We start from the raw sequence: 21,783 nt of genomic DNA, 5'->3' as shown, positions 1-21,783 counted from the left end.
CTGCAAGTTCAGCTGGGGGCTGGGGGGCCTTGGCCCCCCAGCAGGGCTCCGGGCCCCTCTCTCTCTCCTCGTGGTCTCAGAACGTGGCCACTACTTCTTCAACTACATCATCATCCTCCTTTTCCGGTCTGGTGTGATATGTTTAAATTTTGCAGGGGCGCTGATTGGGTCAACATCAAGTGACAGCACCCTCTCGGGGGTTACCATTTTTTTTAACTCCAGGGGGAAAAACACTTTTTTTCACTACCACATATTTAATGAACAAATGTTAGAATTGAGTTTTAGTAAAGTACAGCGTGTATGTAAGAGAAGCAGTTCCAAAGAAAGCAAATTACATTCCTAAGCCAACTTGGCCACTAACATAAATTCAGTAAATACGATGCAGCCTGTCATAACACTGCTGATCATAGAATCATAGGGTATCCTGAGTTGCAAGGGACCCACAAGGATCATCAAAGTCCAACTCCTGGCCCTGCACAGGATCACCCCAAGAATCACATCATGTGCCTATGAGCATTGTCCAAATGCTCCTTGAACTCTGGCAGGCTTGGTGCCATGACCACTTCCCTGGGAAGACTGTTCCAGTGTCCAACCACCCTCTGGGTGAAGGATCTTTTCCTAATATCTAACCTAAACTTCCTGAAAAAAACAGTTTTAAGCTCTACCTTACCCCTCCACATTGGCCCTAACCAAATCTACCTACAGTTTGCTGAATTCTAAGACTCATTGGCTGCACTTCCATTTCTACCTTTACACTACACAGCAATTGAAAAATTAATTTAAATAAGTGGTCCTCTGGTGAGTGATTTCACTGGTGAGCCAGGCTATTCCCAATAGCTTGGACACCTAATACCAATTGCATGTTGCCTCAATCCACATGGTTCAAAACTTGGAATTCTTTAAGAAGATTTTACATCTACTTTCATGCTCTGTAGGAAAAATTCAGAACTCATCACTTTCATTTAAAATATGAGTGGGAAGAGGAAGGAGACAACAAAAGACCACATATGAAAAGGTCTCACAACCCCCTATGGGAAGAGCAGATCCACTGTGGGCATGAATTGCTGTAACTTCAGGAACTGCTATGACTTATAACAATTTTAACTGCAGCTAAATAGTCAAAAACCGACTCTTGTCACTGTTTCTGAGTTTGTTTAGGTTAAACATTTAGTTTTCAGTAGTGAAAGACATGAAAACATCTTACTCTTGAAAATACTGATTTGTAGGTGTAATAAAGAACCCCACAAACAAAAACCACAAGGAGGTCAGACATCAAGATCAAAGCAAATCTGCAGAAAATAATTAAATATCTAATTGTAACATCTTGGTGAGTTTCTTTTTTAAACCATTAAATACTATAGAGGAAATATATATATATATGGATAGTATAGAGGAAAAAAGTATTAATAATTTATTTTATTGATGCCTTAAAACTATTTCCTAAAAAAAAAAAGAGGTTGCAAAATAATTACCTATGATCCAATATGTAAGCTGCAGACCTTCTGGAGGTCCTTTTGCCTTCAGGTAAGGTTTTACATACTTTAATACATCACCTAAATACTCTAGAGTCTTTGCTACCATGGCAGATTTCTCAGGGAGTGTCTGAAGGCCACTGTAAGTTCTACCAACAGCCTGAGAAAACAAAAACATTGAAAGAAATATAAATAAACTTACTAAGTCTCTCATGAGATTTTTGTGAGTAATTTCTTTTTCAACCCCCAGTCTGATATATAGTTCCTTTTCACTAAAATTGTCCTATGAAACTGACACAGGGATAGGTGTACAGTACCTTAATGAACTGGACAAGAGCATATTTTGGGTCTTGCTTGAAAACTGATTCTTCAACATGAGCCTTTGAAAGAATGTTTTCTACTTCTGAGAGTTTAAAAATCAGTCTTGTCATTTCAGTCAGCTGCTCCATATAGGCTTTCCCTGATGATGACAAGAGAGCACAGCAGTAAATACAGTATACAGTTATCCTTTTAGATTTACTTTAGTCCCAAAATGATAAAGTGAAACATTATTTTAAAATGTCCAAAACGCAAGGATTCTGCATCTAACTGTATCTCTCCAGACAAAGACCACATGTCCAAACTAGTTATTTTTCTAATACAGTTATAAGAGAATGAAGAGCATTAAGTATGGATAACCAAGTCTTTCATGGTACTGGTAGTTTTTTTTTTTTCAAAATCTACAAAATGTGTATGAGAGATAGTCACTAGAAGATGTGTTCTAAAGATAATTAGAACTGCAGTGTTTTTAGAAGAAGTGCTGAAGTATTTCTCTAAGAAAGCAAAATATCCAACACAAAAAAGGCCAGAATTAATTACAACTAGATTTTTTTTCCCTTTTCTTTTCTTTTCGGCTATTCACAGCATGATTTCTAACTATTTACTTCAGATTCACTTTTTTTAGAGCAGTTTCTCCATGGGGGAAAAATAGCTTGTCTCCTTGGGAGCAAGTTTTTATTCTTTGCTTCCAAGGAAACAAGCTCTTTTATCTTTGTTTGTGATAAATTTGTCATATGCAGAGCAGGCAAACTATCAAAAAATAGCACAAGCAGTGTAAAGAAACACATTTTGTAATTAGGTAAAAGTAAAGGAATACAAACAAAAATACATTTTGTAATTAGCTGAAAATGTTTGCCAGCTTTGCAATATAGAATCGTTACTGCAAACATTAGGGAAATGTGAACACTTACCAACTGTTCGCTCAGCATCTGTCTTGGCCAGAACACCACTTGGTTGATCTATGAACATTTGCAAAATGCATCGAAACCAAGAACGTACTGTCAGAGCTTCATAGGATGTATATCCCATACTAGAAAAAGCTTCACACAGTGAACTGCATAGGTAGAAGAGGAAGAAAAAGGTAGGGTGATCTAATAAAAGTAGGCAAAAAGTGTCTCATTTGGCTGTAGACATACAGAAACAGTGCACAGAAACAATTAAAGCAACAGAAAGGTCAATTGGCATTGCTTTTGCATACTCTACAGACTTTGCTCACAATATCCTGATGCCTAAACATAGAGAACATGATAAATTTGGTAATGCCACCCATGGAAATTTAAAGGCATATATACACATGTACATATGTTTTGGTTACATAAAACAGGGTGGAAGGAAATTCACAGAGTGGGAAATGTCTTACTCTAACAATGGGTAATTTGACAGTCTTATCTAAGCTGACAGTGTACAATGCTGGAGATAGTATATCTGAAGCAGCCTGGAACTCCATATTGACACTGCTTAAGCTACTCCAGCCTTTCATACAAAGCTAGCCCAGGTGCCCCACGCTACTCTGAAATCTGCTTCGTTCTAACTACAGTAAAGATGGAGAAGGTCTGCTTTAGCAAATAAAGATACGTTATGTTGAAAACACATGAAAAGGGAAATATAAAAAGGCACCTTGGAGATGAGGAAAGAAACCACTATACTTGGCAGTACATTACAGACGTATGCATTTATGCATGTATACACACACAAGTATAAAGATCACACAAACTTGCTGTATATACTTTCAATCAAACACTCGCTATCATTTTACCATTGAAGTGTCAGACCAAAGTCACTCAGAACTCTACTGTTCCGTAATTATAAACTTTTACTTGCCTTACTACAATGAGTAGCTGCTACAGTCACTCTTTCCCAAGCATATCAGCCTCGCATCATTAATTCTTTAGAAACTCCTTGCTAAAAGACAGCAGGTCTGTTCTGCATTCTGTTTCCAGTTCCTATCAGATGAGCTCCACATGTGCTTCAGGTCAGTGAAATTTCTTGAAAATAGTTACACCTTTTATTTGAGAGATTTCCCCCCTAGTCAGTTGTAGGTACTTCAACTTTAATGAAAAATGTTTGTACTCTTTTCTTGATATATGATCATGTAATTCTACTTATTTTCTACTGATTTTTACTCATGCTTGCAACAGAAAGTCAAGACTTCCAGATGGAAACCAAAATGGATTCTGCTTCTCCCTAAATTAATAAAGTTGGGGTTTTTTTATGCTTCATTTACTTCAAACCAGTGACAACTCTATATTTTGTCTGAAGATCCCTGATGAAGTACTACTGACAAAGTAAGGAGACCAAATGCAAGGAAATAAACTGAAAAAAATGAACATTGTATTCCAGTACCAAAAAAGAAAAAACAGGATGCCTATGGACTTAATGCTCTTTTTGCAGTAATGTGTAAACAATTTCATTCTCATGTAATCTTCATGTACACAGCTAGTCTACTTGGCCACAAAGGCTCAAAAAAAACACTTTCTGTTGTAGTCTCACTCTTATTTCTCTTGCTTGCTGGTAGGTGGGCGACTTTGGCATCTTCCTAAAACTGGAGAAGAATATGCTCCTAATCCTTAGAAAGGAAAGAACAATAACTACCTGCTAGAAGCATGGCAAATGGTCCTTTTAAAACAGTGATCTTATTCACATACTCAAAATTAGTTTAAACAGGTTATAATACTATCATGCACCACACAACGTGGTTGTGGTAAGAAACTTTTAGGCACTACTGCAAAAGAAATGCCAAAGCTTGTGTGTATGTTCCCAGAGCTTGCAGAGTATGTACTGGAAACAAAAGAATCTTTTTACTTTTTAACTGACAATGTTTGATGTGAAAATTATCAGCGCAAAAACCATGAAGTCTAAAGATCCCATCACTTAGATACTTTGATAACTTTGGCTCTATAAGTGCCTAAGGTAAATAAGCACATGAATCATGCTACAAAAAATTGCTTTCAAGATGACAGTGTTTAGAGCATGATACCTCTATATTCTACCAAAAATATCTTACCTTAGGTACTCATTGCTCTTTCACCAGGAATCTGAGCACCCTACAGCTCTGTTAGTAAGGTGGGGACATACCTTTGTCTCTTCTCAGATACTTAAGTTTTTAACTTGTTGGCTTCAGGAAACTGTTAAGGGTAACAATTCTCCTTGAGCCTAAGCAATGGAAAACCCAACAGTCTAGGGGTAAAATTACCTGCCTCTGCATGAGTGCATTCTGTCCCATGCTTCCAGATTCATGAAGGAGATTCAGGAAAGCAGAGAGTGAGAGAGTGAGAACACGTAAGAGAGAACCAGAGTGAGAGCATACACACAAATAAACAAAAGACAAATGTCCATTATCACCTAATTATGGAACCATGCCTTCTCCTGCTAATTCTCTCAGTATGGATCCATGAACCTGACATTGTCAGTTAGTCCACAGCACAATCTGCCAGAGGAGGTCAAGTCCCTCTCATTCCTTCATAAGGCAGTACTTGGAAACAAAGGTTTGAATTCCACCAGAGTGCAAGACCCACCTGACATGGGTTTTCCAAATTGCTGCACAAGTGCTCTAACCTCTCAGATAATGTATGCCAGATAACTGCATTTTTAGAAGAAATTTTGGCAGCAGGGCTGTATGAGAAACTTTATATGTGTCTGTGCTCTGCACTTGCTAATGCAATCGTGCTTCCAAACACCTGGAAAAAGGAATATTTTGGCCATGGTTCCATATACCATAAATATTACCTCAGCTAGCATAAAAATGTATCTGTGTATACATTTTTAACAATATGTCAGGTGCTTAATGAATACTGCTAAGGAATACTTAAGTAATTGCTTTCAATCACTTACTTGAATGTTTACTGGGGGAACTGGAAATTAATCTTAAGAACCTAAATAATACCAAAATTTCAGTTTAGGCATCAAAATGTTTTTCTTGATCTTGCCTGAAGAACAAGAAGATTCAAACTATAAAATTCAAATTATAAAAGGGAATTTATGTGCCTCTTACTGCGTTCAGCATGTGCTAGGTATCTGTAACCTTGAATGAAACTCACCCTATAAAGATCATAAAAGAGAAATATGGCAAATCAGAGGACTGAACACTCCCAAGTTCCACACTGACACACAAGGAACTAAATGCAACTTTTTTTAACACCTCCCTGCAAGAAGGCCACAGCCTCATCTTTGTCAATCACACTTAAATAATCTTTACCATATCCTGACTTACAGTTATGCTCCTAAAATGTACCATAAAAATGTGCAACATTTTTCACTTTCAAATACAGTCCAACACAGAAATATTCCCTCTTTCTCTCTCATTTCTCACCTCCCCTGCTTCCAAAACCTGATTCAGAAAGGGGCAAGGCAGGGAAAAAGGCATGCCACAAAAACCACCGTCACCCATCTATCTTAGGTCCACAGAGGCTTACTTAGAGAAAATAAAATTTCTCATATATATAAAAATCTGACTGGATTGTCCTGATGCTTGAAAAGCTGCAAAGAATGTGGACCACCTTACTGAAACATTACCATTTGAAGCAACATTTTCCACACATCTAATGAAGGATGAGAAGGTACTGGAAGAACAAGCAGTCACAATTTTTCACCTGTTTTGAATTAGATGACTTAGATATCTTGACACCAGCTGAGGCCACACCATGTCATCCCATCCAAACAGCTGCATCATTGATAGAACAGGCTGTGGCTGGAGATCTGATAGGGCTTTGCTGGGTATATCCAAAGCTAAGAGAGTAAAACCTGTTTTCAAAGAGAGAAAAAACATCTTAATAGTTTCTTGGTACATTCCTGTTCCACTAAAAAGCACTGAAAATTAATTACAATTAATAGTGTGCAGCTAGGGCAACTGTTCTAACAGAGAGTGCACCCACACTAAAAATGTAGTCTCTATCCCAAGCAGTTTCTAAGTCATCAAGACACACTGGCTGCAAAAGAGGGAAAATGGATCCAAACGTATGCAATTTTAAATAGATTCACAAACCCACACATTATAAATCCTGAAGGCGCAACTTTACCACCTATGCAGTAAAAACTGTGTCTTAAAACCTGTTTTTTTCTCTTGACCTCCCTTTCTTACCTTCATCCACTAAATCTTCTCTTATATACGTAAGTATTACTGTGCTTTACAGGGTTGAGTTTTATTTATTTCTTTCAGTTTTTTTACACGTTTCTCAGAGTGAAGAACTGTATCTGTAAAGAATTCACTCAGTAAAAGCTGGTACCTTTGTATTTTTGGAATAGACATACATGTATAAATTTACCATACAAATAAAGCACTGTAGACAAATTTACTCTTGAAAAGATCTTCATGTAACAGTTGCAGATCTAGAAACTGGGGCAGTATTTTGTGCAGAATTTTGTTAATGAAGCATAATCTTTTGCTGTTTCTGTTATGTCTACTGAACAGTCTATATCTAACACTACTAGAATAAAAAATAAAGTGCATTCTTTATATTGCAAATGACACATATATTAAAACTCAGAAAGAAAATGCAATCTGAAATGCTGAGTGATTATTAGGCTATAGGAAATGAGAGGCATCAAACAAGTCAGGAAAACTGAATTTAGAGGGCGATGAAAAAGGGGCTCACTAGTTCCCTAATTCTCCAATTTGTTAATTATAAATTAATATTAAAATAATTATAAACCTGCATACATTGAAAAGATGAATTAGATGGAAAAGGCTAGTTTTCAGAAACAACAATGAAATTATTTTAATTAATGGTATAGGGGCAGACTACCTTAAGCCATGAAGGAGTTCACATTTCCTTATGCGCCTTGGAAAAAACAAAGTCATACAGAGTCCCCACTCTGCCTTAGGTAAGGAAACATTTTGTGGCAGCCTTTTTCCAGAGATTTCTGCAGCATCAGCCATAACATAGTTTGGGGAGAAATGGAGACAGGAACGGTAATGTGAGTCCCAGGCTATTTGCCTGGCAGGGGGAGCAGGAGAGCTGTGACAGCTGCTCTGTCCTCTGGGCTGCAACCTCTAAGGCAAGAAGCTCATACAGTGTGGGAAAGGTTTGCCTTTCTCTGTAGTGCTACCTAACACATCTCTATAAAGCAGGTCACAACTGCACTCCCCTGCTTCTCAGAGGAGTTTATAATAGGTTGCTGCTCTTGCTATTTCACTGTGCTAATATAAAATAAAAAAAAAAGATATGACACTGTCTGTGTGTAGGAAATGAATGAAGTTTTGACATTAACAACCTCTTCCTTTGATTTGTATTGCTGTTTCTCACATACACTTCAGCGGTGTGAGACCACTACTGTTGCACACTGCCTCTTTCATTAATGTTACCTCTTAACTACCACAGAGCTGCTTCAAATGAAGCATCTTTTAGCTTTTCTATTACCAACTCAGTACCCCTGAGCTTGTAACTTTATCTAATTCATATCATGATGGGAAAAATATTTTATATTGCACTCCTCTGAATTTTAGTTAAATGGATACAAGATTTCATTGAAACTGCAGAATACAATGCTAGCTTCTGATGTTAAAGATCAAACTGGGATATCTTTCTATTCACTGCCAAGCTGACTTGTTGCATGTGGAGTTCACACACATATGGAATGTTGTACTTCAAGATCAAACACCTCTAGTGTAAAGCATGATAAATAATTACAATTAATTATGAAATATTTTTATGACCATGACCATAACAGTTTGGCAAAAAACAGCAGTCATATATGCAATGTTTTAAAAATTGTCTTCAAATGAAAAATATTATTTTAAAATATTTAGTTTGTATTTCAACCATAATGAATAGTTCAACACAAAATTATAATAAACTTCTACAAAAGTATGTAAATTCTGGATATAGTGAAAAACATAATTCTTATTTATATTGTATAACATTTGCAATGTTGATAATAACCTGTGACTAGCAGTGAAAAAGAAGTCAGGCTTGTACATCTTCAAACCCCTTTGGTGTTCTCAATCTGTCTGTATCCTATTAAGGAATTCAACACTATAATATTTCTTTGTGTCAAAATATTTAGCATAGAATCTACTTTTTGCATTTATGAATAGTTAAGTATCTCAAAATACAAAATCCTTCAAAGTTTGTGACCCAGAAAATAGCACCGAGTCCAGTAAGTCGCAGGGGGGGGGTCAGGGCTAACCTGCAGCTGTATCAGCAAGCTGAGGGGAAGGCGGCATCTGTGACATTCTCTGGCTCTTCAAGTACGGAAAGAAATTTCTCCAGAGAGCACTGGCGACAGCAAGGTGGTGCTCTTTAGCCACTAATGGAAGCTGTGCGTCTGGGGCTGTGTTCCCCAGTTGAAGTCCCTGGCTTACACGTTCGTGCACACTCCTAGGGAGAAACAAAAACAGTGTTTACGTTCAATAAATGAAAAATTCACATCTTTTTAAAACGTATTTACAACTACTTTAAACTGTAGAGCCTGGGAACTGAAGGATCATTTTGTGCAATTAAAACCTTTATGCAAAGACATTATGCATACCGGTTATTTGATGGATGAATGATGGCATATTAAGCACTATAAAGTTAATGTTAATTACTAATGTCAACCATTAATTATATGCTTTTTAATATGTCAGATCAAAATGAGAAATTGGCAGCTTTAAAATGAATATCTGCATTTTGCAACTAGCATGACAAGCAAGCCTGCTTCCAATCCAAAGCCAGGTGCTTCTTTAAAATTTTTTTCACTAGAATTTTTAGGATAGGGTTGTGTACAGCAAATAATGGCAAATGATTTTGATCAATTGTAAAGCTTCCTTCTGAAATCTACTTCTCATCTGTAAAACCTCAATAGGTAAGAGTTTAGATAAAAGATTCATTTTATCCTGATGTGCTGCAGACAATTAGGTTTGACAGCAATGCCCACAGCTTTGTTAGTACAGTAAAGACAAAAGTTACCACTACACATAACTCCCATCTCTTCCGCAGACAATGTGGCATGAATTCAATAAGGCACTCAATTTTCTTTGATTCTTCTAGTACCATTCCTGCTACTTAATCTAATTTGGAAGTTGTGACTTTCTAGAGGTTTAATAGAGATATGTCTGCAGGGAATCAATGTTCTCAGAGAAATGGGGGGGGGACATTAATAAATTTGTCTGGTAGTGGAGGATAGGAGGCATTACAGTACCGGGCTGATCAACTAAATAACATGCTTATTAAAAACAATCTGTAGGAACGCACTATCATTCCTGTTCCTATTTATCTTCTGGTCAACTCAATTGAGATTGTGCATTAAAGCACAGGCAGCATTATTACATTTGCTTTATTAAATTCTATAAACAGCACTGTAAAGTCAGAGTCAAGATATTTATAAGATAACAGTAAACAGCAGAGGCATTGAGACTTGCCTAAACACTAACATTTGTAGACTATAATATTTTTTCTTAACTGCCATTCCCACAATAGCAACTGTTTCACAAAAGTCTTCCCCTAGATCTTTATTCTATGCTTACTCTAATTTGAAATAAACCAAAACAAAAATAGAAAGAACTCCAGCTCCTAGTTCCCTTCTGGGAACATGGGAAAATTATGAAAGAATTACACAACTCACAGCACTCATTAGGACATCTGAAATGGAATAATTTTAAATAAAGAGTAGGCTGGCTGCAAGGCCTTCCTATACTAGGGTTGATATTAGAAGCGCATCTCATTATATCAAATTAGTATCCAAAAATTCTGCGAAACACATAATTTAAAACATAAAACATACTGGTTGCCAAAGGTAACGATACCTTACGCCTGCCAGCAGGCATTCATTAGTTTCAACAGGACAGACAAAGAATTGAGTATCAGCTACTTTTTGAATGGCTACATTTAGCAGACAAGGAAAGGTATGCAATATTAGGAGGAATCAGTATTTCTTTGAGAGACTGCATGAATCCAAACACAGGAACAAAAGCCAGGAATTCTAAACCCAACATTTATTCCCACTGTGGCTTCACATAAATCATACAGCCTTTGTTAGCCTCAGTTTCCCAGCCATGATATTTGGACAGTAAGACAGCTTACCCTTTAAGGATGTTGTGAAAACAATCAATGTTTAGAAACTGAGGATTGTATTCAGTATGTCAGGTAGTATTCCTATTTACAAGGCATATTCTCCAAGTCAACATGAATTGAAATAGAAGTAAGATTAGCATAAAAAGCCAAGCAACACTTTTTTGGGAGCATCCCCTTATTAAAAAAAGGACGAAGAAAAGGGTGAAGATATAGTGAGGTCTAGAGGATAAATGATGAAAAAGTAAAAGCAAGGCTAAAGAAATGAGTTAAAAAAATTATTTTTGCCAATTACAAAAAAAAAAGTTTAACAGTAAAAACGAAGGGCTTTTCTGTTTTATTTTAAGAAAGGAATGTATGATGCCTCATAATGCAGAGAATAAAACTTTTGGGACCAAAATCTGCCCTACTGACATCCAGACTATGCTGTAAAATTGCACAAAGACCTTTTTCTCTCCTCTAAATTGCCTCTCCAAAGACGGGTGCCTTGCATCTCCTTTAGCCATCTATGCAAAGTAGAAGGGTGTACAGACTTCCAAAGTAAGGTAATATATCTCTATGTCAGTGGAAGGGCAAGACGTACAGATCAGTATTTATGTTTATTCATAGTAACCTGCACAAATGCTTGCAATAAGGTAAATGCTTAGAATCGATGAGGCATCAATATATGCTGTAGTTGATGTAGGCAGCTACTTCTACCAACAAGCACATTTTTTAACTCTATAAAAATACGAATAAATGCAATTTTACTTTTTATTCAGGCTTCTATATTTTTCTAACACTAGACAAGCATACCATCAAACATCACTCCATTTCTAAAACTTTATACATTTAGCTTTCCATTGCGTTAAGAGCTATGGAACCACCAGTTGCCCCATTACAATAGTAACTTGTAATACGTGATTTTTACCTGTTTTAAATCACAAATTTCCTACTTCCGTAAAAAGAGGTGTGTTTTTTTTTTTGCATTTTGCCATCAGATCAAATAAACTCTGGGTTTATTAAAGAGGGGAATGTTTGTGCCACCTCAGTGAGGACTGTGCTGGATGTATAGGTACAGTAGTAGCATATGGGATTATTTTCTATATCCTACACCTGGGTAAGGAATTGCAGCCATTTATTTCTCTGGATGTAGATACTGTAATCATAAAACATGACCTTGCAAGCCTGTATTACTAAAATGGAGCCAAACTTCAGGTCAAGCCAGAAGAGTAAAACACAAAATTCAGCAGCCTGCCTAGATGATGGAAACTCTCAAATCACTACTAGTCCATAATCTGTACTGCACACATATTGACCTTCAGACTTAATGCAATGTCATTTAATTTGATCTACAAGAATTCAGAACTTCCCATCATGATAGAAGACCTCTTTCCTATCAGCATCTCCAAGGGCTACTACCATCAGGGACTCTCACAGGCTATGAATAGATACCAGTTTCCCCCCAAGCTCCTCAGCTCCCAGTCCAAGCCAGGCCATCCACAGCATCTACAAAACTCAGCTGCCCAGTACAGCCAAGATTAAGCTCATAAAACTCTTTTTAAAGGACGTGAATGACCTTTTGATGTTGAAACAAATAAATATTTAAAAAACACCACCTGAAGGACCAACATCCTTGGATAAAACTAGAGAATTGGGAAGAGATATATGAGTATTTCTAAAATGATAAATGGTTTTGATGCTTAGAATTTCAACTACAAACACCAGTTACTTCAAGAAAAACTCAGGCAAAGTGAAATGAAGCAAAGCACCATCACACTCAGATTCAAAGAGAGGTAACAGGTGCTTTGTGCCCTATGCAGATAAATGGAACTGGAACAATACTTAAATTTGGAGATTTCTCTTCCCAACATTCTCCCTCTTTTTACATCACTGATATTATCAACACAGTTCATAAAATCATAGAATGGTTTAGATTGGAAGGGACATTAAAGATCACATAGTTCCAACACCCTGCCATGGGCAGGGACACCTTCTACTATCCCAGGTTGCTCAAAGCCCCGTCCAACCTGGCCTTGAACACTTCTAGGGATGCGGCATCCACACTTCTCTGGGCAACCTGGCGCAGTGCTTTATCACCCTCACAGTAAAGAATTTCTTCCTTATATCTAACCTAAATTGCCTCTCAGTTAATACCATTACTCCTTGTCCTATCACAAGGGGTCCCTCTCCGCCTTCCCTGTAGGCCCCCTTCAGATACTGGAAGGCTGCTATGAGGTCTCCATGCTAACTTCTCTTTGCCAGGCTGAACAGCCCCAACTTTCTCAGCCTGTCTTTGTAGGGGAAGGTACGCCAGTCCTCTCATCAACTTCATGGCCCTCCTCTAGACTTACTTCAACAGGTCATATCGTTCCTGTGCTCAGGTGCCCAGCATCCTCCGGGTGGGCAGAATCACCTCCCTCGACCTGCTGGCCATTCTTCTTTTTGATGCACCCCAGGATATGGCTGGAAATCAGTTTCTGATTTTGATATTTTGGCAGCAAATGCATTGTGCATTGGTTCTACTTTAATGTAACCACAGATGTAGTAACAGGAATAGAAGTGACTGAGGAAAGTGGAGGCTTCTTCAGTTCTGGGGTAGCTATGAAGATTTCAGCATACAGAACCAATAAGATATGGAGATTAGCTGATGCAGAGAATAATAAAGTGAGAATTTTGATGTCATAAGACAGAAGAATTTGAGATTCTCTCAACAAATCCTGGACATGGGTGATGTCAGCTACTTGGAAATGTGTACAACAAAGTTATCAGCTGAAAATCCTCTAAAAATAAAAAGTCTCATTAATACAATGAAAAGTATGTGTGTTTCTGCTGAAAAGATTAGCAACAAGCTACACAATAAACATGGCATTAAAATAATATCCAAAATAGAAGTGCCAATGTTGATACTTCAGACAGAAAGGTGTTTTTCCTTCCCTCCCCCCTTCTTATTTGCCAATACAAAGAAATTATATAGCACTATTGTATGACAGAAGATTGGGCTTTCCTGTAGAAATCTATCTAGTCATGTTTTCTGTGGTTGTATAAATCTTACTGCAATGAGATTTAAACTCAAAATTTGTGCTACTGCTACAGGCGCAAAACTCAGATCTCTGCCAGACAGCAGTACACTCAGCTTTCTGTGACCAAACAACATTTAATACACCATTTCAGAATTTAGTTCAAAATTACTCATCTAATTTCACTTCTTTCAAATGTCATAAAACATCAATATGTTTTTAATACCTCTACTGATGTCTTCCTGTCATTCTACCAGAACTGTTTCTTATGGTGACCAGAACTGGAAGTGAGGTTTCAGCAGAAGCCACACACATTTCCAGTAACTAGTCCTATCCAAGATTAAGCTTAAAAGGATCCTTGTGTGCCCTCCATATGCCTTTGAAAATAATCCAGTATGAGTATTCAACTAGTTGACTATTATGCCATTTAATTACATGCTAGTTATAGAAAATTGCAACTATAGCACTTACTCATTGATCCCTATGGATACCAACTTTCATGTTGACAAACTCACTGTTCAGCTTCTACCTAGTAATTTGTTCATAGACATTTACTTATTTTTTATCTGTGCTTCAAATACGCAGTTGACACTAAATACATGTAACATTTCTGAAATCATAACCATTTACACTACCATAAAATATAATACAAAATGTGAAGGAAAACACACTTTAGAGTGAGTTCAGTGCTTTTATACATAATCTTTTAAAACATTAATAAAGGAAAATTAGTTTCAGTATGGACCATAATACTAGCATTCACAAAGGCAAAATCAAAATGGTTGCATCTAAGTTCAAGTCTGCTTTCAATGAAGTATCATAGCACTGTGCCAAGTAAGAAACTGTATGATCCTACCTCTCTTATACATGCATATTCATGCAAAAGAAATGCATCTGGATTCACAGAAGTAGCACACTAGCTGCACAGGGGTTCTACAACGGCCCAAGAAGAAAGTACCCCAGTCTAACCATTCTTAGAGACTGGGGGCAAGTCATAGATGTGGGTTTTAGGCAATTCATAGTAAAGGCTTTTGGCTTCCTGATCACTGGTGAATGATTGTGACCACTTGACCTAATGTACAAAATGGTGAACCTCCTTTGCCTTGGCCATAGTTATAAATGCAGGTGTGCTGGGTGGCAGAGCTCCGCACTGAACTCTTGGTTATCAGTGTGTTTAGTCAGGGCACTGACAGCATGCTTACAAGAATTTTAAGTGCTAAAACATCTGTTTTATGGCCTCAAAGTGCTTAAGCTGGATGCTAAACAGGTAAGGCCCATGAAAATAGCCTTCATGCCTCTGAGCACACACGTTTTGGTACCTAGGGAACTTCAGTGCTTAAACCTGAGTCACCTATACACTTTCAGATACTTTCACATTCAGCCTGTTTCAGTGAAACATGCATGAAGGAAGGTGACTAAATTCTGCCCAAGTCTGATTCAAACATCCAAGCCCTCTTTTAAATCTGTTTTCTAAGCTTTTGAGATGTAATTTCTTTTTTATATCCCTTTATATAGCAGCCAGTATATTGAGACTGGTACGACTGCCATAGGAACCAGACAGAAGAAGCAATCCACCTCAAATCAGAATCTCTCAATCTATATTGCTCCCAGATCTGCAATATACGTACAAAGTATCTATAAAGTTTCTTCATATTTGAGCAACAGCCTTTTCACTCTTTGATAATTCAAAAAACCCTAAAAAGAGCATAGAATTTTCACCCACCTTTGTGGAATTAAAAACTAGATTTCAAAAAGCTAAGCAAGATGAGAAATTTAAGACAAAAAATAAATTTTCCCATCCATCAAAAGAAACATTTGAAAAAAGATCCCACAGTTTAAAATGTGTCAGCACTGCATAAGCCATAATAACAGCATCACCACTAGAGAGCTGTACTGCTGACTGTACAAGCAGAACTGGAAAAATCATGATGCCATATTATCAAACATTAACATGCCCCTATCAGCTCAGTATTTATTAAATGATGTTTCAGTGTTCTTCCTTCATTTTAATTTGCTTCGATAAACCACATGTTTAAACGTTTACTGAAAAAAAAGGATGTCCAATAATATGCCTGGTTATCAATGTGTATAATGATCAATGACCAGTGCCATAAGGTAGGGAAGGCTAAAAAGGAAAAAGGGATGCTTCTCAGAACTCTAACGTGCAGGATTTTTATCAAATGCTTAAATTCATCCATGGTGCTTAAGTCCTTTACAGCATAGACTTGCACAACATAAATATCAGTTTCACAATACACCTTCATTAGACACAACGATACGAAGCATACACAAAGTGACACATCTTAGATGTTGGATGAGATCCAAAGGGATACAAGGGTGTAATGGTTAAAAAGCAGGGCATAAACAGATCTCAGACTCCTGAATAATACATCCCAAACTGCTCACTTAGATCACCCTCTTTTGACCAGGAAGTTCCCTAGGTGCCTGCAATTCAGCTACACAAGAGCCTTGAGCTTTGTACCTAACTCACAGTCTCTGTTACTGGGGCCCAGAAATCTGATCATGACTAACCCACACCGAAAAAAAGAAGGCTGCATACCATACAGCAGTAGCCATGTTCATTTTCAAAAACAGAATACACATTTTTTAATGTAACAACTAATGAATCACAGCCTAAGGGGGAGGGCACATGAGTCCAGTTTTCATACTGTTTTTGGGCTCAGGCTCTGCTCTTGAGTATTGCATTAAGTGAGTTACTGGGTAAAAGTGTGAAATCTCAGAATAAGGAATGGGGCCCATGACACTCTTCTCACTGATGTCTCAGAGCTTTTTTGATTTTTTAATTTTTATAGATTTTAGAAGTAGTTGTGCAGTGAATGTAGATTTTAATTGTAGCTGTGTTATATCCCTTACCCTGTAGCATAATGTTAACATATACCAAACCCTACTGCCCCATCTTACATCAATCCCTCAAAATTCTGTTAGCTGTTTAGTCTTCTTTTCAAGGTAGAGTTGTAGAAAAACACCTTAAGGCCTGGACCAGGAGATATCACACAGACACAGTGACCTTCAAGCCCAGAACTTTGGAGGAACTCCAAGGACTGTACATGCTTCGAGGAAGATGAAGATGAGGAAAAAGGGGTCCCAAATGCCCCCAGACTCAGTTCCTGAAGGGGTGTGCCAGGGGGCAGAACCAGGGGGTGGACAAATTGGGATTGAATGGATATTATCATAAAATCGTAGAACCAGTGTCTAGACAGGTGCGCGGTATGTATTCCTCTAGACCTAAGGACTCCTTAAAGCTCCTGCTCTCTTTACCTATCTCCTATACTAAATTGGCCTGGAGTTTTTTTCTTTGTGGTCTTTTAGGCAACATCTCCCATATTACATTCTAACCACTAGGTAACAGATATTTAATCATTCTGACTGTAGTCTGTTATTTAAATGACAAACAAACAACAAAACAAAAAAAAGGAAACCCAAGATTCCCAAGTGCACATCTCCAGTCGTGGTAATCTACAAAGTGGTTGCAAGCACACAGATTTCTGTTCTTCGTGACACTGAATCAGATGTCTCTGGGCCTACCAGATACACACAGGATTCAATCCTTCACATTTTCTGTAGGCAAGCAGGAGACAAAATCCCACAGAGGAGGCAAGAGTAGTTTGTTGTACCAGACTGCATGTGTCAAACGAGTTGCTGGTCAGCTGGACCTGTTACTAGGCTATCAGACCACTTTATCTTGGAAGACCCCTACACCATGTGAGAGTAGGAGTATTTCAAGTGCTGGTAACCTCCTAGCTCATCTGAACAGAGTTGTCAGACAGGCAGGTGCCTGGGAGTAAAAGGTCAAAAGAGGCCTCTAGACCTAAGGCACTCTAGGACTGAGGTGCTTTAGATCACAATTTAAAGGACTTGTTTATAAATGTGTGTGTAGATATCTATATAGATATAGGGGGAGAGAGAGATCTGTAAGAGATGCACGCAGACATTAGGGCAATATTTCTCTCTTACAAGGATAGGCTGGGAGAGTTGGGCCTGTTCAGTCTCAAGAAAAGACGACTGAGTGGGGACCTCATCAATGCCTATAAGTATCTGAAGGGTGACTGTCAAGACGATGGAGCCAGGTTCTTCTCAGTGGTGACAAGCAATAAGACAAGAGGCAATTGGCACTGATGCACCGGAAGCTCCACCTAAACACGAGGAATAACTTCTTTACTGTGCAAGTGATGGCACACTGGAACAGATCACCCAGAGAGGTTGTGGAGTCTCCCTCACTAGAGATAGTCAAGAACCATCTGGCCACAATTTCATGCAACGTGTTCTAGGATGACCCTGCTTGATCAGGGAAGTTGGACCAGATGACTCATTGTGGTCCCTTCCCAATCTTACCCATTTGGTGATTTCAATTACAATAGCTTCTCTGTAAAACCTTAGCTATCCATTGCTAAAAGATACTCTATCTTCATCCACCCAAAAATCCTACTCATACTGTTTGGTTTGTTTTTGTTTTTTTTTTCCACATGCACATCAGGAACACATCGCCCCCAAACATCTTGAAACATATTTTGCATTATGTTCCCTTAACTGAAAAAACGCCTTTTAACAAAATAAAAAAGGCTACAGATCCTTTCAATTTATCACACATCAATCGCTGCCTGAGTAGAAGCACAGCACATACTCTTTACTATTGAAGATACAGTAGGTTTAAACAGAGCCATTCCAGTTCTTTCATTGATGGTATAAATCTTCAAATCTCAGTGGAAGAGCCTAGTATATTCCTATTGTTAGTGAATCATTGACAGAACAGACTCAACAGTTAAGAAGCTTCTAATGTGACAATTTATATAAGCAGAATAATTAAAGTATATTAGAAATCCAGATAATCTCTCCCAATCAAACCAATGAAGGGCAGCCCATGGGCATTCAAATTACACATTGCAATTTAGCTCAGGGTCACCTTCCCAAGTTAAATAACAGAAAATGCCCTAAACTAAATGATCTTTATTTATAACTAAACCTATTCAGGAAATTACATAAAGATCTTTGAAGATATAAACACTTTAAGAACAGCTAACTGCTGTAAACAACTACTTTTTTCCTTCTAGTGGTTTGAAGCCTATTTCATTTCCCAGGTATTACTTGAAATATTCACTAAAACATAGGAAAAACAGGGGAAAATGTGTCAGATCCTTTTAAATGTTATAACGCAAGTATCACAGCAATATTTTCTCACATTACCGCAGACTGTGTTTGAACAGACGATGCAAGATGTCTGTAATTAAATAATTATGCTATCAATAGATAGGGAACCTAGTACTTATGATTTTTTTAAGATTCTCATAAGAAAATTTTTTTTACTATTTCCATTTGAAGTTTTTTGTTTGTTTCATGTATCTTCTACAAGTCAATCTATAAACTGCACGATTAAAAGCATTTGATTACATTACATTACATTTTGACATAAAATTAAAAGTTAGTCAAGACTAGCACTCTCTGTTATAGTTTTCCAAGTTTAAGGTGATATTAAAATAAAGTAAAGAAAAACTTCCAAAACATAACCATTGCAACTGATACCATAATAAGCAAAAATGCCAGACACACACTATTCAAATTTTAAAGTCAAAGTTCCTAAATATTTAAAACTGGTTTTTTTTCACACAAGGAATGCTTTCACACAAAAAGTAGCTTGGCTGTGTCTTCTTCAGAGAAATGCAATTCAAGAAATGGGGCTCTTTGTCTGAAACTAATACAGAGAAATTTAGTAGATTTATGTTCTTGACTAATTCTTTAAATTTAAATGTAACAGAGTAAAAAGTATGTACCACAGGAAAAAGTGAACTGAAAGTCTCAGGCTTTTAAGACAGTCATCTTTTCCACAGCAATATGGAAACAATAATGCATTATGATATATCATCACCAAAGTTATCTCTCATTGCTTAAACAATTTTCCAAATCTAGGAATCACTAAAACTGGCAAAAGCAAGCATGACCTAATCCACTTCGAAATTTTCAAACTAACATTCAGAGTAATGGATGTTAGTTTGTCAATATGCAGCATTTCTGAACACAAGCCATCTCTTGAAATTTTAAATATACTGATGCTTTGGGAATTCACCTTTCAAAAGGAAGTAGAACATAAGTGTGACAAAGAAGACTCAAAATCTAGGTGTAATTCATACATGCTCCTTCACCTTTTTTTCTACCAGATGGCAGAAGTTGCACAAAGGCCAAAGCGGTACTAGCCTAAACATTCCTGCCCTTCACTGGAGAGCAATAAAAGTTCTCAGTATATCATCTACACCCTTGGCAGAGACAAGAGAATAAAAAAACAGGGGTATTTTAAAACTCATGAAATTGCAGGAAGAAGTGTGGATATCCTTCAAAAAGGAAAGCAGACGCACAGCAACTGCTGTAGAATTAACTAAGAAAGAAAAAAATAAAACCCACAAATGAAGTGGCCTCCAAGCACAGCCAGTTCTCCCTCCTATGTTATACCACTTCTTTCATCACATTCTTCCTGCAGTGACCATTACCCCATGCACTATACAGCAGAAGAGAGACCTAGAATGTGCTATGATCAGCCTGTCCTGTCCTTCTGACTCTCAGCTGAATGCGGATTCTGCGAGGCTTGCAACGATCCAGGCCAATAAGATGCCATATTCATGACATGCAAGTGAATAGCGTCATATAAACACTTGCAAGAACTTTTCACTGGTTGCTTGATTAAGATCTTAAATATATGGAAAACAGCTCAGCAGTCTACCTGAAACAGTTCCTAGTACATTACAAGAAACAGCAAGTATTCGGAAAAGAACTAGCATATACCAGAATCGTGGACAAAGGAAAGGAAATCAAGCGTGGAATTCTTTTCTACTGGCTGGATTCCCTTTACTTTAAAAGAAATGCAAAACAAGTGTCACCAAAATTGTGATTCTACAATGTGAAATACTGAAGATGGGGCAATAAGTTCCAATTATTTTTCTATACATTTAACTTCAGATTTCAGAGGAAACCTGTTCATTACCAGGTCTGCATTAGTAACAGAAAATGTCAATACATCTTACATTGCAACCAATTCATAGATAATACTGTATCTTCATTTGCGGATGAGGAACACTAGGAAATGTCTTCCCTAATTACTCCAAAATGTTACTGTGTGTTTCTTTTAGAACACAAATATTTTTCAAAAAAGCATTCACTACTTTGTAAACAATCAAACAGCATATAGCCTCTTAATTAATCACTAATTCATTCATCAGTAAATCATTTTACCCATTTTTGAATGGTTAGGCTTCATGAGTATTCTCTGTATATGCCCAGGTGAAGTAGTATCCAAAGCAACAGTTGCAAGACCACACTAATAAATAAATAAATAGAAAAATTATCTGCACCTCAAAGGGCTCATATCTCCTGATATCAAAGATTCTAATCTTCACTGGGATGGAAAGTGTTAATGCTGTGAATAAAAGGTTTTCAACTGCAGCTGAATCATGTGAGGATTATCAATACAGCAGCAATGTACAAAGGGGCTCCAGCAAGGTTACAGAGTTTAATATAATCCTCTCTATAGCTAAGCACAGTAATAGAGAACCCTGTGTTCACTGTGACAGCATGTTGTGTGCACTCAGTAATACTTCTAAAATACACAGGGAGAACAAGAAATCCCCAACATCTTTACTATTCTCAAAGACAAAGTAAAGATATTAGCAGGAACAGACATACAATCCTAAAACACAAAGGTACAGAAAAGCCAAACATTCAAAGCTGCAGAATATAACTTAGCACTTTCTCCTTAACCCTTCTCAGTGGGTTTAACTGCATCACTGAAAAGACAAGTTGTTATGACCGTAATTTAAATGCAAGCAACAAAGCTCTAGTTTGCTTTGTCTAGGTCTGCTGGGGGGGAATATTACATCTGCCTCAGCCAACCTAACAAATTTGTGTTAGAGAGCTGTTTTCTTTTCCTAATCACATTTAGCAAAGATAAGGTTGCAAGAGAAGCAAAGACAACACAACCTGCGTTAATTCAATGCAACTTGTTCA

General features: G+C 37.4%; 1 protein-coding gene across 7 annotated transcripts in view; it reads right to left on the bottom strand.

Moving 5' to 3' along the window:
• The window catches only part of MMS22L (MMS22 like, DNA repair protein), a 97,970-nt gene that overhangs the window by 17,628 nt on the left and 58,559 nt on the right, over window positions 1-21,783 (bottom strand). For all 7 annotated transcript variants that reach the window (XM_027742252.2, XM_027742248.2, XM_039390804.1 and 4 more), the window contains 5 exons: window positions 8,916-9,106; window positions 6,380-6,530; window positions 2,702-2,844; window positions 1,790-1,932; window positions 1,473-1,632 (listed from right to left, as the gene is read on the bottom strand). In XM_027742252.2, coding sequence (XP_027598053.2) covers window positions 1,473-1,632; window positions 1,790-1,932; window positions 2,702-2,844; window positions 6,380-6,530; window positions 8,916-9,106 — 788 coding nt within the window. The remainder of the gene's footprint in view (window positions 1-1,472; window positions 1,633-1,789; window positions 1,933-2,701; window positions 2,845-6,379; window positions 6,531-8,915; window positions 9,107-21,783) is intronic.

The sequence above is a fragment of the Pipra filicauda genome, unplaced genomic scaffold (assembly GCF_003945595.2).
Source record: "Pipra filicauda isolate LSUMZ 115617 unplaced genomic scaffold, ASM394559v2 scaffold128_size5466820_pilon, whole genome shotgun sequence".
Lineage (NCBI taxonomy): Eukaryota > Metazoa > Chordata > Aves > Passeriformes > Pipridae > Pipra > Pipra filicauda.
Note: the sequence above shows the minus strand (reverse complement) of the source record. Positions and strands in the feature narration are given on the sequence as shown.